This window comes from Hakea prostrata, chromosome 3 (assembly GCF_041222555.1).
Source record: "Hakea prostrata isolate BN-2017 chromosome 3, UWA_Hpros_2, whole genome shotgun sequence".
Lineage (NCBI taxonomy): Eukaryota > Viridiplantae > Streptophyta > Magnoliopsida > Proteales > Proteaceae > Hakea > Hakea prostrata.
The window spans coordinates 10,303,526-10,320,465 of record NC_142602.1 but is presented as its reverse complement, the minus strand read 5'-3'; the positions used below and the strand labels follow the sequence as shown (position 1 = coordinate 10,320,465).

The 16,940-nt window shown below is 35.9% G+C and overlaps 2 protein-coding genes and 2 non-coding genes across 4 annotated transcripts; 2 read left to right on the top strand and 2 right to left on the bottom strand.

Annotated features, from left to right (window-relative positions):
- Positions 1–299: 299 nt before the first annotated feature.
- Positions 300–6,855, bottom strand: LOC149020769 (putative inactive purple acid phosphatase 1). The gene is given in 15 exon segments (XM_089146992.1): positions 300–629; positions 1,137–1,446; positions 2,112–2,237; positions 2,329–2,415; positions 2,417–2,529; positions 2,777–2,841; positions 2,844–2,908; positions 3,385–3,466; positions 3,829–3,958; positions 4,163–4,255; positions 5,019–5,141; positions 5,308–5,374; positions 5,558–5,649; positions 6,047–6,232; positions 6,659–6,855. Coding segments are annotated over 14 exon segments (1,866 nt in total). The 5' UTR covers positions 6,230–6,232; positions 6,659–6,855.
- A 930-nt stretch (positions 6,856–7,785) lies between these two features.
- TRNAN-GUU (transfer RNA asparagine (anticodon GUU)) lies at positions 7,786–7,859 on the top strand. Its single transcript has one exon. It is a non-coding gene; the product is annotated as a tRNA-Asn (tRNA).
- A 241-nt stretch (positions 7,860–8,100) lies between these two features.
- TRNAN-GUU (transfer RNA asparagine (anticodon GUU)) lies at positions 8,101–8,173 on the top strand. The gene has a single exon. It is a non-coding gene; the product is annotated as a tRNA-Asn (tRNA).
- A 23-nt stretch (positions 8,174–8,196) lies between these two features.
- Positions 8,197–15,375, bottom strand: LOC149020766 (putative inactive purple acid phosphatase 1). The gene is made up of 14 exons (XM_089148977.1): positions 15,242–15,375; positions 14,634–14,953; positions 14,003–14,185; positions 13,578–13,672; positions 13,381–13,447; positions 13,124–13,246; positions 12,167–12,259; positions 11,513–11,642; positions 10,627–10,708; positions 10,059–10,191; positions 9,481–9,686; positions 9,266–9,391; positions 8,692–9,001; positions 8,197–8,598 (listed from the first exon to the last, which is right to left on the bottom strand). Exons 3-14 carry the CDS (start codon positions 14,180–14,182, stop codon positions 8,293–8,295), a joined length of 1,851 nt encoding a protein of 616 aa, XP_089005103.1. The 5' UTR covers positions 14,183–14,185; positions 14,634–14,953; positions 15,242–15,375; the 3' UTR covers positions 8,197–8,292.
- Between the last annotated feature and the right edge of the window lie 1,565 nt (positions 15,376–16,940).

Here is a 16,940-nt window from a genome sequence, read left to right as displayed (position 1 = left end):
CAGTGACACTAAGAGAGCAAGAGCTATGGATCCCTATGTTGAATAAGTAGAAGTAATCCTGAACAAACATGCATTACATAAACACGAAAAATGCCGACCCTTGACTATTGGAATTTCTGTGGTTTCCCTACTTACCAAAAACAAGTTTTATTGCAACTCTGATCTTCGTTTCTCTTCCATAGCCCATTAATATCTGGAAATCAAATTTCACAATAAAGCCAGACCCAGCTGCTCACATATTGAAACAAGAGGCCAACAGCTTTATCAGCCAAGGAAACAGGGCTATCAGTCAATCTTGATTACATCTGAACTTCATTCGGCATCAGGGAAGCCAATGTTGTACTTGGGCAACTATCTATTGTACAGGCCAAGATGTCCCGATAATCTCGTGAGATTCTGAAGGAGTCATAGACCTTTCCATCCCTGCTCTTCTTGTATTCAAATAGCAGATTTGAATGGTCAAATGCTGTAAGTTTTATGAATCCAAAGTCATAGTCTCTGAAATAACTCCACTTGGTCTGGAGCGACGTGAATTGTGCAAGGCTAGCACCTCCACCACCAGCAACTACATGGATGGTCCCATTTAAAGAGCCCTTATAGTATGACTTCTCTTCACTTGTACAAATATTCTGTGGAAGAATAAACACAGTAACTGTAAGCATGCAAGGTCAGGAATCTGAATAAGAATTTCAGTCTTCCAGAGTTAGTAAAAATTTTTCATTAACATTGCAAACAATGTTACAATGATAATGCAAATCAATAATTGATCTTTGTTGGACTGGGAAAATCCCAGTGTAGTGAAACTGTGGTTGAAACTACTCTTAGAGTCTTAGGTTCGGTGTCAACTGAAATAGGATAATTGAAATCCCATTTCTCAGTTCCAAAATCACATTACAACACCACCCCCCCCCCCCAAAAAAAAAAGGAACAGAGATGGGTTTGGAGGGGTGCTGTCACAGGACATAGAGGGACCCAAAACCCTTCAGAAGGCCATCCTTCCCATCTTTGGGCAAGTCAGAAAGCAAGCTTTAGGAAATCAAAAGAAAATTGAACTTAAAAATGAACATGTTTGATGCAGTGTGCAAATATAACATTAAAGAGGCTGCGTTTTCTACAGAAAATCATAGGTAACATACCTCATAGATTGGACATGTTCTTTCATAGTTGTGGACGTGACCATAGACTGCCAGGTCAACCTTGTACTTCTGCCAAAGTTTCTGAAGGCTTTCTCTCCCCATGGGTTCCTCAAATGACCCTTCCTCAGCATACCAGTCACCAGAAGAATAACCCAGCACTCGATGTGCTAGGAAGATCAACCATGGTTGCTTTTGCCTGTCAACTGATGCAAGGCACTTCTCAATAAATAGATATTGCTCAGTACCCTCTCTCCAGTCATGCTCAGTGTCAGCAATGCAGAAACGGAACATGCCATAATCTGTCGAGTACCTATACAAAGAAGATATGTTAACATGTGAAATTGTATTTAGTGAATATAAGCAACAAATAAACATACTGAGATAAGGCTGAGTTTTTGGTGTTGTAAAAGAAACAAATAAAACATAAGTGAGCAGTGCATCTTGGTTGGTTAGGATCATCAATTTGACCAAGTATGGTTCTATGCTGCCTAAAGAGGTAGCTAGAAGTATCATTGTTGTCCACAAGAGGAATGGCTAGTTGCTTTCAATTTAATATCATTTGTGAGTCAAGGAAAACTCAAGATTTCAAGCTAAAAGCAATGAAAGAATGGCATGCCAGTAGTTGCTAGGGAGTCAGAAATAGGTTTACTCTTTTCTGAGGCCCAAGGGAACTAGAGAACTGATAAATTCTATTAAGGGATTAGTTTGGATCATCTGTTTGTTCTTGTTTCTGTGGTGGCAGTTGTAACTGTCCTTATGTATTGAGCAAATTGCGAGACCAGTACACATCTTAGGTGAAATTTGTTCAATGCTTGGACTACACCTCATAAGGTATGCATGTGCTGTTCATAATAGAAATAATGCAACGAGTCTGGCGGATAGGATGTGATGAATGTCTCAAGTTCATATGCCTGCTATGAATACATGCATTTCGAGCCAAATGTAGAAACTCAGAAGTCTCTTCATTTCCCTTACCAGAACTTCGCTCTGTTCTCTGCAGGAACATAAAACATAGTTTCTGCTAGCACACCACATTCTCCTCCAGAATCCATATTCCCATAGAATGATCCTGTTCCAGGCCAGTCACGTTCATGGTTACCACTGCATGGACAAATCACCATGTAAGGCAATATGATAACATGCAGATGAAGTTAATGTCCTGACAAGTTACATAACCCAAAACAAAGCAGACCTCCCAACCATATATGGCACAGTTGATGCAATGGGCTCAATCTGCGATGTAAACTGGTCCCATTGTGAAAGGTATCCATTTGCATAAGTCTCCTATATGGAGAACTATATCAATATTCTTCAGGTCTTGAATAAGCTGGTTAGTAGTGTTAAGGGAACCAGGCTGGAAATCGTTATATTCATTGGAACCATCAGCTTCGGCCTGAAATGAAAGAAACAAAAAATTGATTGGAACTACTAAAGTTATTATTGAAGGCAAAAGGGCAAGAATTATGACATATAATGGGCACTGGAATACAATGAACGCTGTGATTCAACACTGATTTCCTCTTTATGTTAAACATAGGTTGGTTGCTGCAACAAATTTTCTTAAACATATGTCGCCATCGAAACTCAGCCAAAAATGTTTGTCATATGATTTGTCTATGAATGTTCAAGAGAACTCTAACCTTCCCCATATCGCCAAAAATAACAACACGCTGTAAAGAATCTTGACCAGGATATCGGCGAGCCGAAATTGGTATATCTGACTCCAGACATAGGTACCAGACAACAATTTATGTCCCAATTTGTAAGTGTACCTGCATCATCAAGTTCAAGAATGTTTTTATCAAGCAGATTAAAAAATAGAAAATGTTTGGACACATCAAATGACTGATGGTATGCAACTCACATTGATCATAAATTAACAAACAAAGAATAACATAATTGGTCCAGTGCTCCAACCATGGAAATTTTTCAAAGACCTGACTATTTGTCTCTTATTAACAGTCAAGTTTTTTATTGTTGGAAGAATATGAGGTTTGACATCTAGTATTTTTCCGCCTTGTTTACCCCTTCAAGCTATCCCTTGGCTGGTTGTTAGGATGACAACAAGTTCTGAACTCAGCTCTGGCATCTTCAACGGAAGATGAATCTCAGAACATAACTCCAAAAGAAATGTAAGGTGCATTTACCTTTGGCTTCTTCAGCACTCAAAAGAACTACAAAAAGAAGGCAATGAAGGATGCACAGAGATGAGCCAAAAATGAACACACAGAGAGGCACAACATATTACATTGAATTGGGCCACAAATCCTTCAGAAAACTTGTGTGTATGAAACCAGGATCACGCCATCCCACGGTTCTTGCTGGTGCACCTGATACAGACATAACAAGAATTTGTTATCTGCCAACTCCCAAAAGTATTGCAGCCCTTGTGAATAGATTTAACTGATCCTCATGTACTAAGTCACGAAATGTAGGCCACAAAGGCAAAACAGAAGTCTTTTGATCACAGTGCTTCATATGATCCAAAATGTTATGACAATTGATAAAAACAAGCTTCTCAATACAAGAGAACATAGTAACATAGTTGATTTCCAATACAAAAATGCCTCACATGTATATCCATACACAACAACCATTACCTTGTCCCAACAAATGGCATAGGCTACATGGATACAAGAGAGGCAATGACAATAATAGGAAAAAGAGAAGTAAAAAGAATATGTTTACACACCACACATGCTGTTACGGTTGAAAGTCAATGTCCCAGCTGGAGAACGTATCTGATTTCCTCCTAATAGACCCCATTCAACAAAAGGTTCTGCTTCACCGATCCCATATCCACTGGTCCAAGTCACAGTCATCTACGCATCAAAATAAAGTTACATTTCCTCATATCATATGGTCATCGAACTACTAAAAGAGCATTTCTGCAAGAAAATTTGTGGAGAAACTATGTAGCACACGAAAAGCATCCCACACAGTATTTCATGTGAGTACATTGAAAATGATATTGTTGCAACAGGTTCAACATGAAATGCATTTACTATAAAAGAAATTTGACTTACTTCATTCCATGTTTTCCCTTGGGCTAAGCGTGGATAAACAGGTGCCTTTGGATTCACAAAAGCTACTACATTTGAGACAGCGACCAGCTTGGGCTGTTTTTTCCAGAAGACATTAACTGCAGTTAGAGTTACCAGAAAGAGTAGGAATATAGATAACCAAATGTTAGAACTACAGCAGATATTTCTGGTCGATATATACTACAGCAATGCTAAAATTGCTAGTTAGCTTGATTTTTCCCTTTTTCCATGACAATTAAAACTCAAGTATTCAAAGACTAGCCAAATGTTATAAAGAACTTAGGGAAGATGCAAGATATTGCCATACATTGTTCCAAAGTCTCAGAGGTCTTAGAAATGAGGAGAAAAAAATTCATTGTTTACTTACATACTATTTTTGTTAAGAAAGAAAAATCAGATAAAATGGTAGGAAGCTTTTATTATGTATGGTCATGTTCCTGCATCAAATAGTGGTAATGCAAATAAATTTTTTTTTTCCTCGGATGAATGCAATTAGAAGTTATTTTAACAAAGGACTAGAATAGGTGAAAATGACTGTTTGGTAAGAAGTGTCAATAGAGTCAAAAGGGCCACAACTAGATAGAAGTCCCACTTTTACAGGGTCCTAGGTGATGTGGACTTGAGACAGTCCTAACCTTCAGCACTTCCTCACTAAATGGCCACTCTCAGTCAAATAAACTTCAGCACTAATGCACTAAGTGGGCAATCCCATCCAGGGAAAATTTCAATTGAGAACAAAACATGTATGTCATGAATAGCTCTATAAAATTTGATTGAAAAAGAAACTAATACAATGCTGCATACAGAAGGAGCTATCTTAAGTTGGTTATTAGCATACATTGGAGAGTCCACCAGAAAAGAGTGCGAAAGAGAAGTCCGATCTTTGGTTGATCAGTTGAAGCTTCAATGTTCCATTTCCTGTGTCTTTGTACTTCGGATTGGAGTAATTTGCAAATTGATACTACAAGAGAAGAGAAACACCAAATGTCTACAATGTTCAGTGAAATTCTTCCACTTCAAGGCAAAGTATACCATTATAACATCCTGATATTATTATTCAAATGATAAGATTTTTTTTTTCACCATTAAATTAGTTGAAGAAATAGACATGGGAAGGGAGAACAAACCTTAACGGGTGCAGTGCACAGTAGTGGGGGATAGACTCTCGAATTTTCAGCAGGACATGTTGATGCACTGGAAATATGAAAACAGATTCTTTATATTAAATAGAAAACCTTATTCACAAAGAATTAGAATAGGAACATTTAGGAAATAGAATGCACCGAAGCAGTTAATGCTCCATAACACTAGAGTCATTTATAAGCCATTTAAGCCAATATCTTGTGATTTAAGAATAACTACAGTAAAATCCTTAACCTGAAATTGGCGGGAGAAAAAACACCAATCCAGTCATCATTTGATGGGTGAGGGGAGCCATAAACCAGAGTCACCCAATCAATGCTGTTGCCCTAAAACAATGACAAGATTCAGTGTAAGCCCAAAAAATCAGTTGAAGTTTTTTCAAATATTTTGATGCATGAAATATGGTGCATCACCAAATTGAATTCTCAATCTGAAAGTTGAAATTCTAAAATCAGATCCAGGGACTCATTGGAAATAATGAATCCCACAGGATTTTAATGTTGGTTAAATTATATGAATACCTAGTAAGATACAAACCCTGCCAATTATCTTGGTTTAGGGAGAAACATGTTTCTCCATTACTATATGTGTGCCAACACCACCGGGGTCAATCCAACGTCACCATGTCCACATAACCAGCATTAAAATTCAGAATCAGGAACAAAGAGAAATAAGGAAGAAAAGAAAAACGAAGCTAGAAATGCAAAGTAATGGGAAGCTTACCCCTACTCCAAGAAGGGTTGGTGTGACTTTCACATAAGCCGACGAATGAAGTGCGAATTGCACCTTATGAATAGCAATTCTAGAGAGAGGCTGTTCTCCATGTAGCTTCGCCTCTTCAAAGCTCACAAGATTCAACAACGCAATTAGAAACAGAAGCACTCCATAGATCCTAATCATGCCCATTATCTGCAATCAATCAACAGAAAGAAAACCAAGAGAATGAACTCCTAAAACGAAACTCAATAGCCACCTCTTAACTACAAACACCATCAGTAACACATCAAATCGATACAAGCAAGAAAGAGAGAAGTTTTCTACTTATTCTGCAATTATTGATTGAAATAGTTGCCACACAACCTCAAAACCGAACTCAAAAACAGTTCCCATCTTCTGAGAAGCAAAACGACAACTTCAATGCAACAAATGACACTTACCCACAAAATTATAGCATTCTGAGACTACAATCAATTCCTTTGAGCAGGAAAGTGAAACTAAATCCTATTCATAAATAACCCATGACTTAAATAAAAGAGTAAAGAAAAGAACATCTAACAATTTCAATTGTATCGATTTATCATCTGAAACTAATGAATTTCGAACTGTCATACTAACCAGTGAAAAACAACTGGCTTAAAATTGCCAAAGAGAAACACTTCTCAATCAATCTGAACAAAAGAGAGAATCTGAGTTCAAACTTCAAAGCCTCAGAATTTCAAACGTTAACCCAAACTCCATAGTGAAACTTTTGACTTCTTCAGCGGTGCACTGTGGAGAGTAAAGCTCGAGACTTCAAGGGTCGCTTTTGTAATTTTGTGGTCAGAAAGCGTTTAATTTATAAAAAGCAATTCTAAGAATTTACATAAAAGGAGATCTCGCTCATCGTGCGAGTTTCTAAGAATAATTCGTGGAAGATTCTGTTATACTCCGTGAAAAATGGGATTTATCATCCCCGCGATTGTTTGTTTCTTCCAAGTTGTTATTAGTTTCCTCATCTGGATTCTCGACCGACGTTGACAAGAGTTTAACGCCGTCTCTTTTTTGATTAACGAGTCACGCGGGCAATTAATGATTCCTAAGCCCGTTGTCTAACCAGCTGGTTCTATGGCCAGTGGTCGCCTATGTGAACTCGCCTCACGTGTCCTTTGACTAATTTATTAATTTTATTATTATTATTATTTAAAACTGAAGTTTGTCCTAGCGTAAGTATACCTCTTATTACGTCTCAAAAAGTCAAAGAGTTAGCCTAGCGTCAAAGAGATTTGAAATTTTTTATTTTGTAATATATGGCATTGGTGCCAATGGTGGATTAGTAGAGCGGTTAAAAGCCTAACTTCCCACGGGGAGGTCCTGAGTTCGCATCCATCCGGCGGTACCTATATTAGTAATATTAGCCCCACCTTATATATAAACTCTTCAGATTCAAAAAAAATATATATATGTGATATTGGTCTTTTGTCAACTGAACAATTCTTTAATTAATTTTTATCTGTTATCCAATAGTATTTCTTACACACCATCTAGATTATAACATATAGTATTTTTATCATCATCTCACATTAAACTTTGAGAGATACAAGTACAAAACAAACAAAAATTTGGGTCTTTGAAAGATCTTTCTAATTCCTATATATAAATTCAATTCAAGCTGGCTTAGTCTAATGTCCAACTAGAACTATAATTCTTGCCTGTTTGGTTGTTAATTTTGATATTTATATAGAATTGTGCATTTATATCATCAAGCTGGAATAGCTCAGTTGGTTAGAGCGTGTGGCTGTTAACCACAAGGTCGGAGGTTCAAGCCCTCCTTCTAGCGAGAATTATTATTTTTGGATCTAAAGTTCATCCGGACCAGGTTGCACATAAATAAATTTTCTAATACCTGTGCCAAACAAAGGCCCTTTAGAGAGATCTTTCTAGTTCTATATGCGAATATGGCCCAAGTTCAGTCAAATGGCCCAACACACTGGTCCCTGGCCCACAAAATGTCCAACTAAAAAGTGATTCTGCATGATGGATTACTACTATTCTTACATACTTCAAGCTTACAGTATCAAGCTGGAATAGCTCAGTTGGTTAGAGCGTGTGGCTGTTAACCACAAGGTCGGAGGTTCAAGCCTCCTTCTAGCGAAGAATTTTAAATAAATGCTGCATAATTTTTTTTAGCATGACCTTTACTCATTTCTAGATAGATAGATAACAGCATCATTACAGAGTAATTTGTTTTATTCACAACTGAAAAAATTACATCAAGAAGCTAGTGTCACACTTGGGCAACTATCAAAAGTACAGGCCAAAATGTCTGGGTAATCACGCGAAATCCTGAATGAATCATAAACCTTTCCATCACTACTCTTCTTGTATTCGAATAACAGGTTCGAATGATCAAATGCTGTAAGTTTTACAAACCCAAAATCATAGTCTTTGTAGTAACTCCAGGTAGTGTTGATGGTGGTGAACTGCGAAAGGTGGGAACCTGCTCCACCAACGACTACATGGATGGTCCCATTCAAAGTGCCCTTGTAGTAATACTTCTCTGTCATTGTACAAACATTCTGTAATAGAAAACAAGTAAAATCAATTGACAACTATTCATGAACACTGTGATGCAGCCAAATAAACCCACAAAGAAAGACTAAAGGATGTACCTCATAGATAGGACATGTCCTTTCATAATTGTGGACATGGCCATAGAAAGCCAGGTCGACCTTGTATTTTTGCCAAAGTTTTTGGAGGCTCTCTCTTCCCATTGGTTCCTCAAATGTCCCTTCTTGGGCATAATAGCTATTGGAAGAATAACCAAGTACTCGATGTGCAAGAAAAATAAGCCATGGCTGCTTTTGTCTATCAGCTGATGCCAAGCACTTCTCAATGAACATGTACTGCTCTGTGCCCTCTCTCCAGTCATGTTCTGTGTCTGCTATGCAGAAATGGAACATTCCATAGTCTGTGGAATACCTGTAGATTGAAGGACAAAAAATTCTTATAGGGTCTAACAAGGAAAAGATCAGATCATCTGTTAGTTGATAACAATAACTAAGATGAGTTGGACTACACCAGAGGATCTCCATGGTGTTACTCATTAGACCTGGATCGATGCTTCATCCAAAGGAATGCAAGTGTTTGTTGCTCAAACAGTACTAGTTTTGGGGGAGGTTGGGGGAATGCAACTTTTACAGAAATGCAAAAGAAATAATCTAATGAGTTCCAAAATTTGAATACCAAAACTTAGCCCTGTTTTCTGCTGGAACATAAAACATGGTTTCTGCTAGGACACCACATTCTCCTCCTGAATCCATATTCTCATAGAAGGATCCTGATCCGGGCCAGTCACGCTCATGGTTACCACTGCAAGGACAAATCACCAATACAACTCAGTTTGAACAAGCTGAAGAGTGATAAAATTACAAGTAATGCAAGTGCATACAAAGACAAACCTTCCAGTCATGTAAGGCACAGTTGATGCAATGGGCTCAACCTGTGCAGTAAACTGATCCCACTGTGAGATGTATCCATTTGCATAAACTGTATCTCCTATATGTAAGACTATATCGAAATTGTCCAAGTCTTGAATCAGCTGGTAAGTGGTGTTCAATGAACCAGGTTGGTAATTGTTATATTCATTCGAACCATCAGCCTCAGCCTAAAAGAAGGAAAATATAAAAGAGGTTTCTTCAGTCTCCATTCTTGAAGAAAAACAGCAAATGATTAAATATTATCAGCTTAGGAGTATGATAATCTCACAGAATAAAAAGAAGTCATCAGGAAATAAGTGCGTATACATGTTTGTCAATGCATAAATGGGAAAATTCAACCACGGATGCAAGGAACATTACAGTAATCAACAGTGTCTAATTCAAGTCAACTCATACAAGGGTTAACTAAATGAGAAATATAGCATCTAATGGAGCAGTAATTAGTTTAGATGTGCCATAAATATGTAGTGAGGAACGAGTTAAACAAATAAACTGAACTATTTAAGGTAGATGCTAAGGTTGCCAAAGAGAACTCAAACCTTTCCCATATCACCAAAAACAATTACACGCTGTAATGAGTCTTGACCAGGGTAAGGAGACGCCCTGAATTGGTACATCTTACTCCAAACATATGTGCCATTGAATAATTTATGCCCCAGCTTGTATGTATACCTGCACCATCAATGTTTATGAACTTTTAATGCTGAGCTGCATATTATCTTAAAACACATTTTAACTTACACATAAACTGAAATTTATAACTTAAAAACAAATTTGAACTAAAATACCATTGGAAAGGATTAACTTTCTGGTACAATATCTTGTAAATTGATAACTGATATCAGCAATTTAACACTTTACTAAAGAAAATTAAGCATAATACAATTGATAAATAGGGGTTTGACATCTATAATTGGTTCACAAGGACCAATTCAAACCTAAGATAATACAATTAGATGAGGCTTGGAGAACCTTGATTTATTAGATATCATGAAATATGGTTTCTTTAGCATTTGAAAGATATTGGAGAAGAAAATGCTAGAAAAGCAGGCACATGCACAAACATAAACAGAAAAAAAGTTGCCATTTAAGAACAGAAAGAGTTACATTAAGTTGGGCCACAAATCCTTCAAAAAACTTGTATGTATGAAACCAGGGTCACGCCATCCAACTGTCCTTGCTGGTGCACCTGCCAATGGACATTGAGTAAATTTTGTTATCCTCTAATGAATCTAGAATTTTGAGAAAACATATCCCATTATTTTAGTGACTTTTGATACTTTCCAGTATGTAACAACTCAATGACATAAAAACCTGTTTCAAAGTTAAATGGACACTTTTTCCTTCATTCGTTTCCAATCTACTTGCAGGTTGTCAATATCCGTTTGATACAATCTAAATTTGAGAGGCCTTTTACAAAGAGAAAACCCAGTGTCTACCAAATAAGTAGAAGAATAAGTTTTAAATGTGCTGTGCAACTGTGCAAGCAGAGGTAACTTTCCTAAAAATTGTCATAAAGCTTTGATATCTACTTCAGGGTCATCTCAACTCACTAGACCTGAACCAAACCACCCGTGATCAGCTACAAGAAACCTTTTCCACCATTCTAGATAATTGACCCTCCCTCATCTTGTTTTGTTGGTGTGATCTATGACTGACCTCAGTTTACTAAACTGGTCTTAGCTTCAATTGTCTTGCTTTGCTTTATTTTTATTTTTATTTTCCTTGGAAAAAATGTCTTGCTTTTCTTAGACAGAAAGTACAACCTCAATTTTTGTTGGTATAAATTACAACACTATAGCTGGACAGAATAGGGTGTATATATACATAGAGAGAGAGAGAGAGAGGGTTTCTTATATCATTGTTTATATATTCATTTAGCAAATATATCAGGTAAACAAGTTTGTTTACCATCTAGAGCCCAATATTAAGGATTTATTCATGGATGACAAACAAGAAGATACAGAAAGAGAGAGAGAGAGAGATGACGGACCACACATGCTTCCACGACTGAAAGTCAATGTCACAGCTGGGGATTGTATTTGAGTTTCTCCTGCGAGACCCCATTCAACAAAAGGCACTGATTCATTAAGCCCATACCCACTTGTCCATGTTACAGTCATCTGAATACCGAGTACACAAGATATCATCAGATTTGTGGCAGATCACTATAGAGAACAAAAAAAGTTATACAGGAGAATTTCCTAGGCACCAAAACAACCTACAAAATCAGTTTCTTTTAAGCTTCTGATAATGAGTAAACAGGGAGCTATCTTATGATTTTTCTTGCCAAAGACAAATTTTCACCACTGAAGAGTACAATATTTTCCCTCTGCCAAATACATATGGTTTTGGAATATTCAAACTGCCTAGCATGATAAATTCATAGTTATCACTAAGAGAAACAAAGCTTCTGAGGGTAAACATGTAATGTGAACATATTCACTAAACTCTAACAAGTAACAACCCATCATAAGCAATGGGGCCTTTCCAGTCAGATGAAAATTTGAAAGTAAAATCACTTGGATGCCACCTTCATTGAGAAACTTACAATGAACCCAAGAAATATCTCAAGCATATAAAACATGTCCATCTCACAACTGTGGACTGGGTATTGCCAAAACCAGTATGAGAACAATTGACTTACTTCATTCCATGCTTTTCCCTGCGCTAAGCGTGGGTAAACAGGTGCCTTTGGATTCACAAAAGTTATAGTATTCGACACAGCAATCAGCTTCGGCTGTTTTTCCAATAGAAATTCACTACAGTTAATATCGTAAAACAACAAAATGTACCTCAAGGTTGAGGAAGTAGAACAAATATTAACCATCAAGATAATATACAAAAACACCAGAGTAACAAAATGATTCAATTTTTGTTGGGGTTGTGGCACCATTAGATTAACAAGATTATCAAGCATGAAGTATAGTCTGCAATAATTCCCAAAGAAATTTCAGAGATTAAATGACTTTAGAAATTGTGATCTTCCTAGAAAACATGAGTATTAAGAAACCCAAAACGTGATCCGAATAGCTCTACAGATGAAAACTTTTCCAAGGTCCAAAATACTGGATACACATAACATATCAGAAAAACAAACTATGACATATATTCTAAAGCCACTCTCCAGAGAGAAATAAGATTCGATCAAACTATTTAACTATGAAGAAAAAAATCTCTCATTTTACAAAACAATATAGTGTAACAAAACCTTTTACCTTTCAATAATATACATTAGAAGCATGAGAAATCTCCTTGTGAAGAACTGTAGAAAGATGCTTTATAAACTTTTTGAATATAAATGCATTGTTTGCTTGTTTTACTCAATACAATGCTCATGGCTTCAGGAAATTTGGCACTATAGAAACCTTACATGAAAGAAAAAGTTCAGATCTCTCTTTTTATTCCTTTTCCAATGAGAGGTCACATTAAAATGTTAATAGATTTGGAATGCTATCGCCTATATACATTTCATTATATATAATTTGCTACAGTGTTAGATGATGAATCTGATATCCTTATATAAATCATAAGCCACACATTTTTACCAGCAATTTTGAGCGAATGTAAATAGTTCATAGTTTTTCTGTGATTTAGTTATTACATTGGAGAATCCACCAGAAAATAATCCAAAAGCAAAGTCGCCTCTCTGGTTGATCAGTTGAAGATTCAAAGTACCATTTCCCGTGCTATTGTAGTTCGGACTGGAATAATTTGCAAATTGATACTGCAAATAGAGAAATCATTTAGAAGCTTACTTTTGAATACTCACAAGTTCTTTCAATACGTGGTAAAAGCATTTACAGTGACAGAATAGTGATGCAAGAACAAGAAAAAGGCAAGTCAGGGGCTGTGATAGACCTTGATGGGTGCAGAACATAACAGTGGAGGAAGAACTTCGTAATTACCAGGTGCACAGGTGGAACCACTGAAATTTTTGAACCAGGACAGTAAATTTAGATTTTAAAAAAAAAAATACTAACAGAACTCTGAGCACAATTGTCTCATAGACATCTATGAACAAAGCCAAATTTCTTAGTAACGCTGTTGCCTCTTACTTCAATGTATTTGCTGGAGAAAAAACACCAATCCAGTCATCGTTTGATGCATTTGGAGAAAAGTAAGTTAAAGTCACCCATTCACTAGTTTCACCCTGAAATGTTGGAAAGAACCTGCATTAGTCCAAAAAACCTATCGGCATTTTCAAAGTAGCTAGATCATGGTAATCAATTTAAAATCATGTATCCAATTAAGCTCAGGCCAGTGATTCCACTTATGCTGTGTCTACTTGAGACCAAATTTAAGTCTGACCCGGGGCCGCAGAAATTATAAATTCCAGGGAAGGAGAGAAGAAAACTCATTGTTGTTAACCGAATCAAAGAGGGATTGTTTGCCATATCATTGATATCTATTTTTAACTAAAACAATAGAAGGATAAAAAGTAGAAATAGGCAGTTATGAAGACCACAGAATCAAAGATTACCTGCAATCCAAGAAGAGTCGGTGTAGCTTTCAAAGAAATAGATTCATGAAGAGCAGCTGTTGCTGTCTCAATAGAAATTTTTGAGAGAGGCTGTTCCTCAGTATGCCCTAACCCTCCATGGCTAAGAAGACCCAACAGAATTACCAACAAATGCAGCCCATAAATCCTCAACTTTGACATTTTCTACAATCAATAACAGATACAAGGCAGAAAAAGAAAAGCTAATAAGAAAAATATAAGTCTAAAAGGCAACTCAGCAGCAACATTTAAGTGCTAACAGTTCAGTTTCTTAAGTATCAAATCAGTAAAACATACAATATTTTACAATTGCATCAACTAACCAAATCACAAGCTCACTTGTTAAAGCTCAGAAGAAAAGAAGAAGAAAAAGAAAAAAAATTGAAGATCAAATTTTTTTTCAACTCAATAATCAGTAAATCTAAGAAAGGATACAACTCTGAATCAACTCTGGCTAACAATCCAATTCCAATATGGCCCAAGATTACTCTTAAGTATTAATCAAAAGATTTGTGAAAATCAAAACAGGAAAAAACTGAACTTGTTCTGACAGAATTTAAACTGCCCTATGTTACTACTGGGTGATTAAACGAATGAAGTTTTGAAAACTAACCTGTGAAAGAAACTCAGTTCAAACTTGAAGAGAATCCAACATCAATGAATTTGGAAATAAGTGACGCACAAACCCCATATGGAAAGAACAGGTTATTCTGTAGAACATTTATATGGGGGAAAATAAATTGACCCCGGGAACTGATGTTTTTCATAATTTTTTTTTCGCAATCCGAATCATTAAAAGGACATTCTTTTCTACTTCCAATCAAAATATAAAACGCAATCAACTATTTGAATGGAGAACTTCGTGCCCAGCACGAAGTTGACTTCAATATTGAATCCAACACCCTACGCCACCTCCATCGAGAAAGCTCTTTACTGCAAAACAACGCATTTGCAGTGATGTTTGTCAAACCCACAAAATGGAATTATTTAAATTGATAACTATACGTGGTATTGTAGCATAAGGAAGAAATCAACATCTTTTGTGTGTTTTCTACAAAAAAAAAAAACATCTTTTGTGTGTGAAAGGCTGATAGCTACTTAAAGATCCTTACATGAGCTCATCATTCAAACCTCTTCTATTAACTATTTAAGGGATAGAACAATAGTTGCGAATCGAAACAGTCACTGGCTCATTGCAATCGAATCATCTACTTGTTATACCTTATTATGCTTTCTTTTCTCTGTGAGTTCTGGACGCCAACACGAAATCGTTATTGGTTGCCACAGGTTTAGAAGACGAAACTATGTGGATTAACCAAATGGCGAACTCTATGAACCATCCATTTCTCTTTCTCTCCCTCTCAAGTCTCTATCATATGCCACCATGAACCAGAGCTCTCTCCGTTTTCATTTTCAATATTGTTAGAAGTTTAATCAAGTGGTGCCTTGCACGGCTAGTACTAGTAGTGCCAAATGTAAAGAGAGGATATTCTGATACTGGGAAAGATTTAAATTTTACGTGTTTAAAACCACAAAGCCAATTTCATTGATTTTGTTTGTGGGAATAAAGATGGGGTGTGAAAAAATGGGTGAAATTTTTTTTTAAAAGTAAAATTTTTTCATAAAATCTTAGTAGTGTAGTTTGTTTAGTTCATGGGTTGAGAAAGTCGACAGACAAACTTTTTTAATTTAAAGACATGTATGCTAACTCTTATGTCTTTTTAAAACCTTATAAAATAAGTAGAATTTTATAAAAAATAACTGAGAGACATTTAACAATTTTCCACTCCTTTCTTTTCATTTCTTTCTTTCTTTCTTTTTTCCACCCTTTTTTCCCACCCTACCTTTGCAAACAAATGTAACTTTAATGTTGGATTTTTGAAATTTGTTTCTTTTTTTTCCTTTTTATAGTAGGAAAACTTCATTTTACATGTTGATTTTTTTTCTTCTTCTTTTTGTTGGTCGAATCATTTTGCATGTTGATATTTCTCAAAAATATGAAAAACCCTTTGACCTTATTTATCCCGACAAAATATATATTTTAATCTTATATATTTGTTAAGTGACAAATTATTTATCAATTTTTTTTTTCATTGATCACCTAACAACATATAATAATTAATGAATAATTTTGCATGCATGTTTCAGATCTCCTATATTTCATGTTTTAGGACTTACATGGAATAGCATACACAACCAAATAAATGCATGCTTCTTGATGAGTTGGAGAGTGACGTGATTGAGATATCTCATATAATTTCACATGTGAAAATTTTTCAAAGAGTCATCTAAGGATATAAACGTTTAGAATATGATTTGTTTTCTAATTTATTTTGGAGAAAGAAAAACATTCATTTCTATGAACTATTTTGAATAATTTCAAATATATTTCATAAACGAACATTACAATTCTTTCTCTATCATCGTCAAATTAGTCACAAGGTAGATATGCTTCTAGCATAAAGTCTAAGAAAATCATGGATTTAATCCTCTATCCTTACCCCACCTTTTCCTTTTCCTTCTCCCTCCTCTCCCCTAAGGCCAGTTCAGTTATAATTTTAGATCAATTATCCGATCCATTTCAAGTCGCATTACAAAAATCCAAGCAGCCTAAAAATAAAAATCTTTATAGCACACATTTCCCATAAAAAAAAAATTGCATTTTCTTTAGTAATTTATTCTTCGCCCCTAAGGTTTCATATTAGAGTTTGGTCTCATTCTCTCTCTTTCCCCATCTCTATAGTTCAGTATGCCAGATTCTTGACTCCTTCGGCAGTCATTAGCAAGATTGTTTAGGCATGCACTCTCAAAAAAATCTATTCCAACAAATGCATACCAAAACAGCTGACCCTAGTGTCTTTTAATTGATAATGCATTTGAAACTAACATTTCAAAAACCTGATCACTAAATATAAATAGA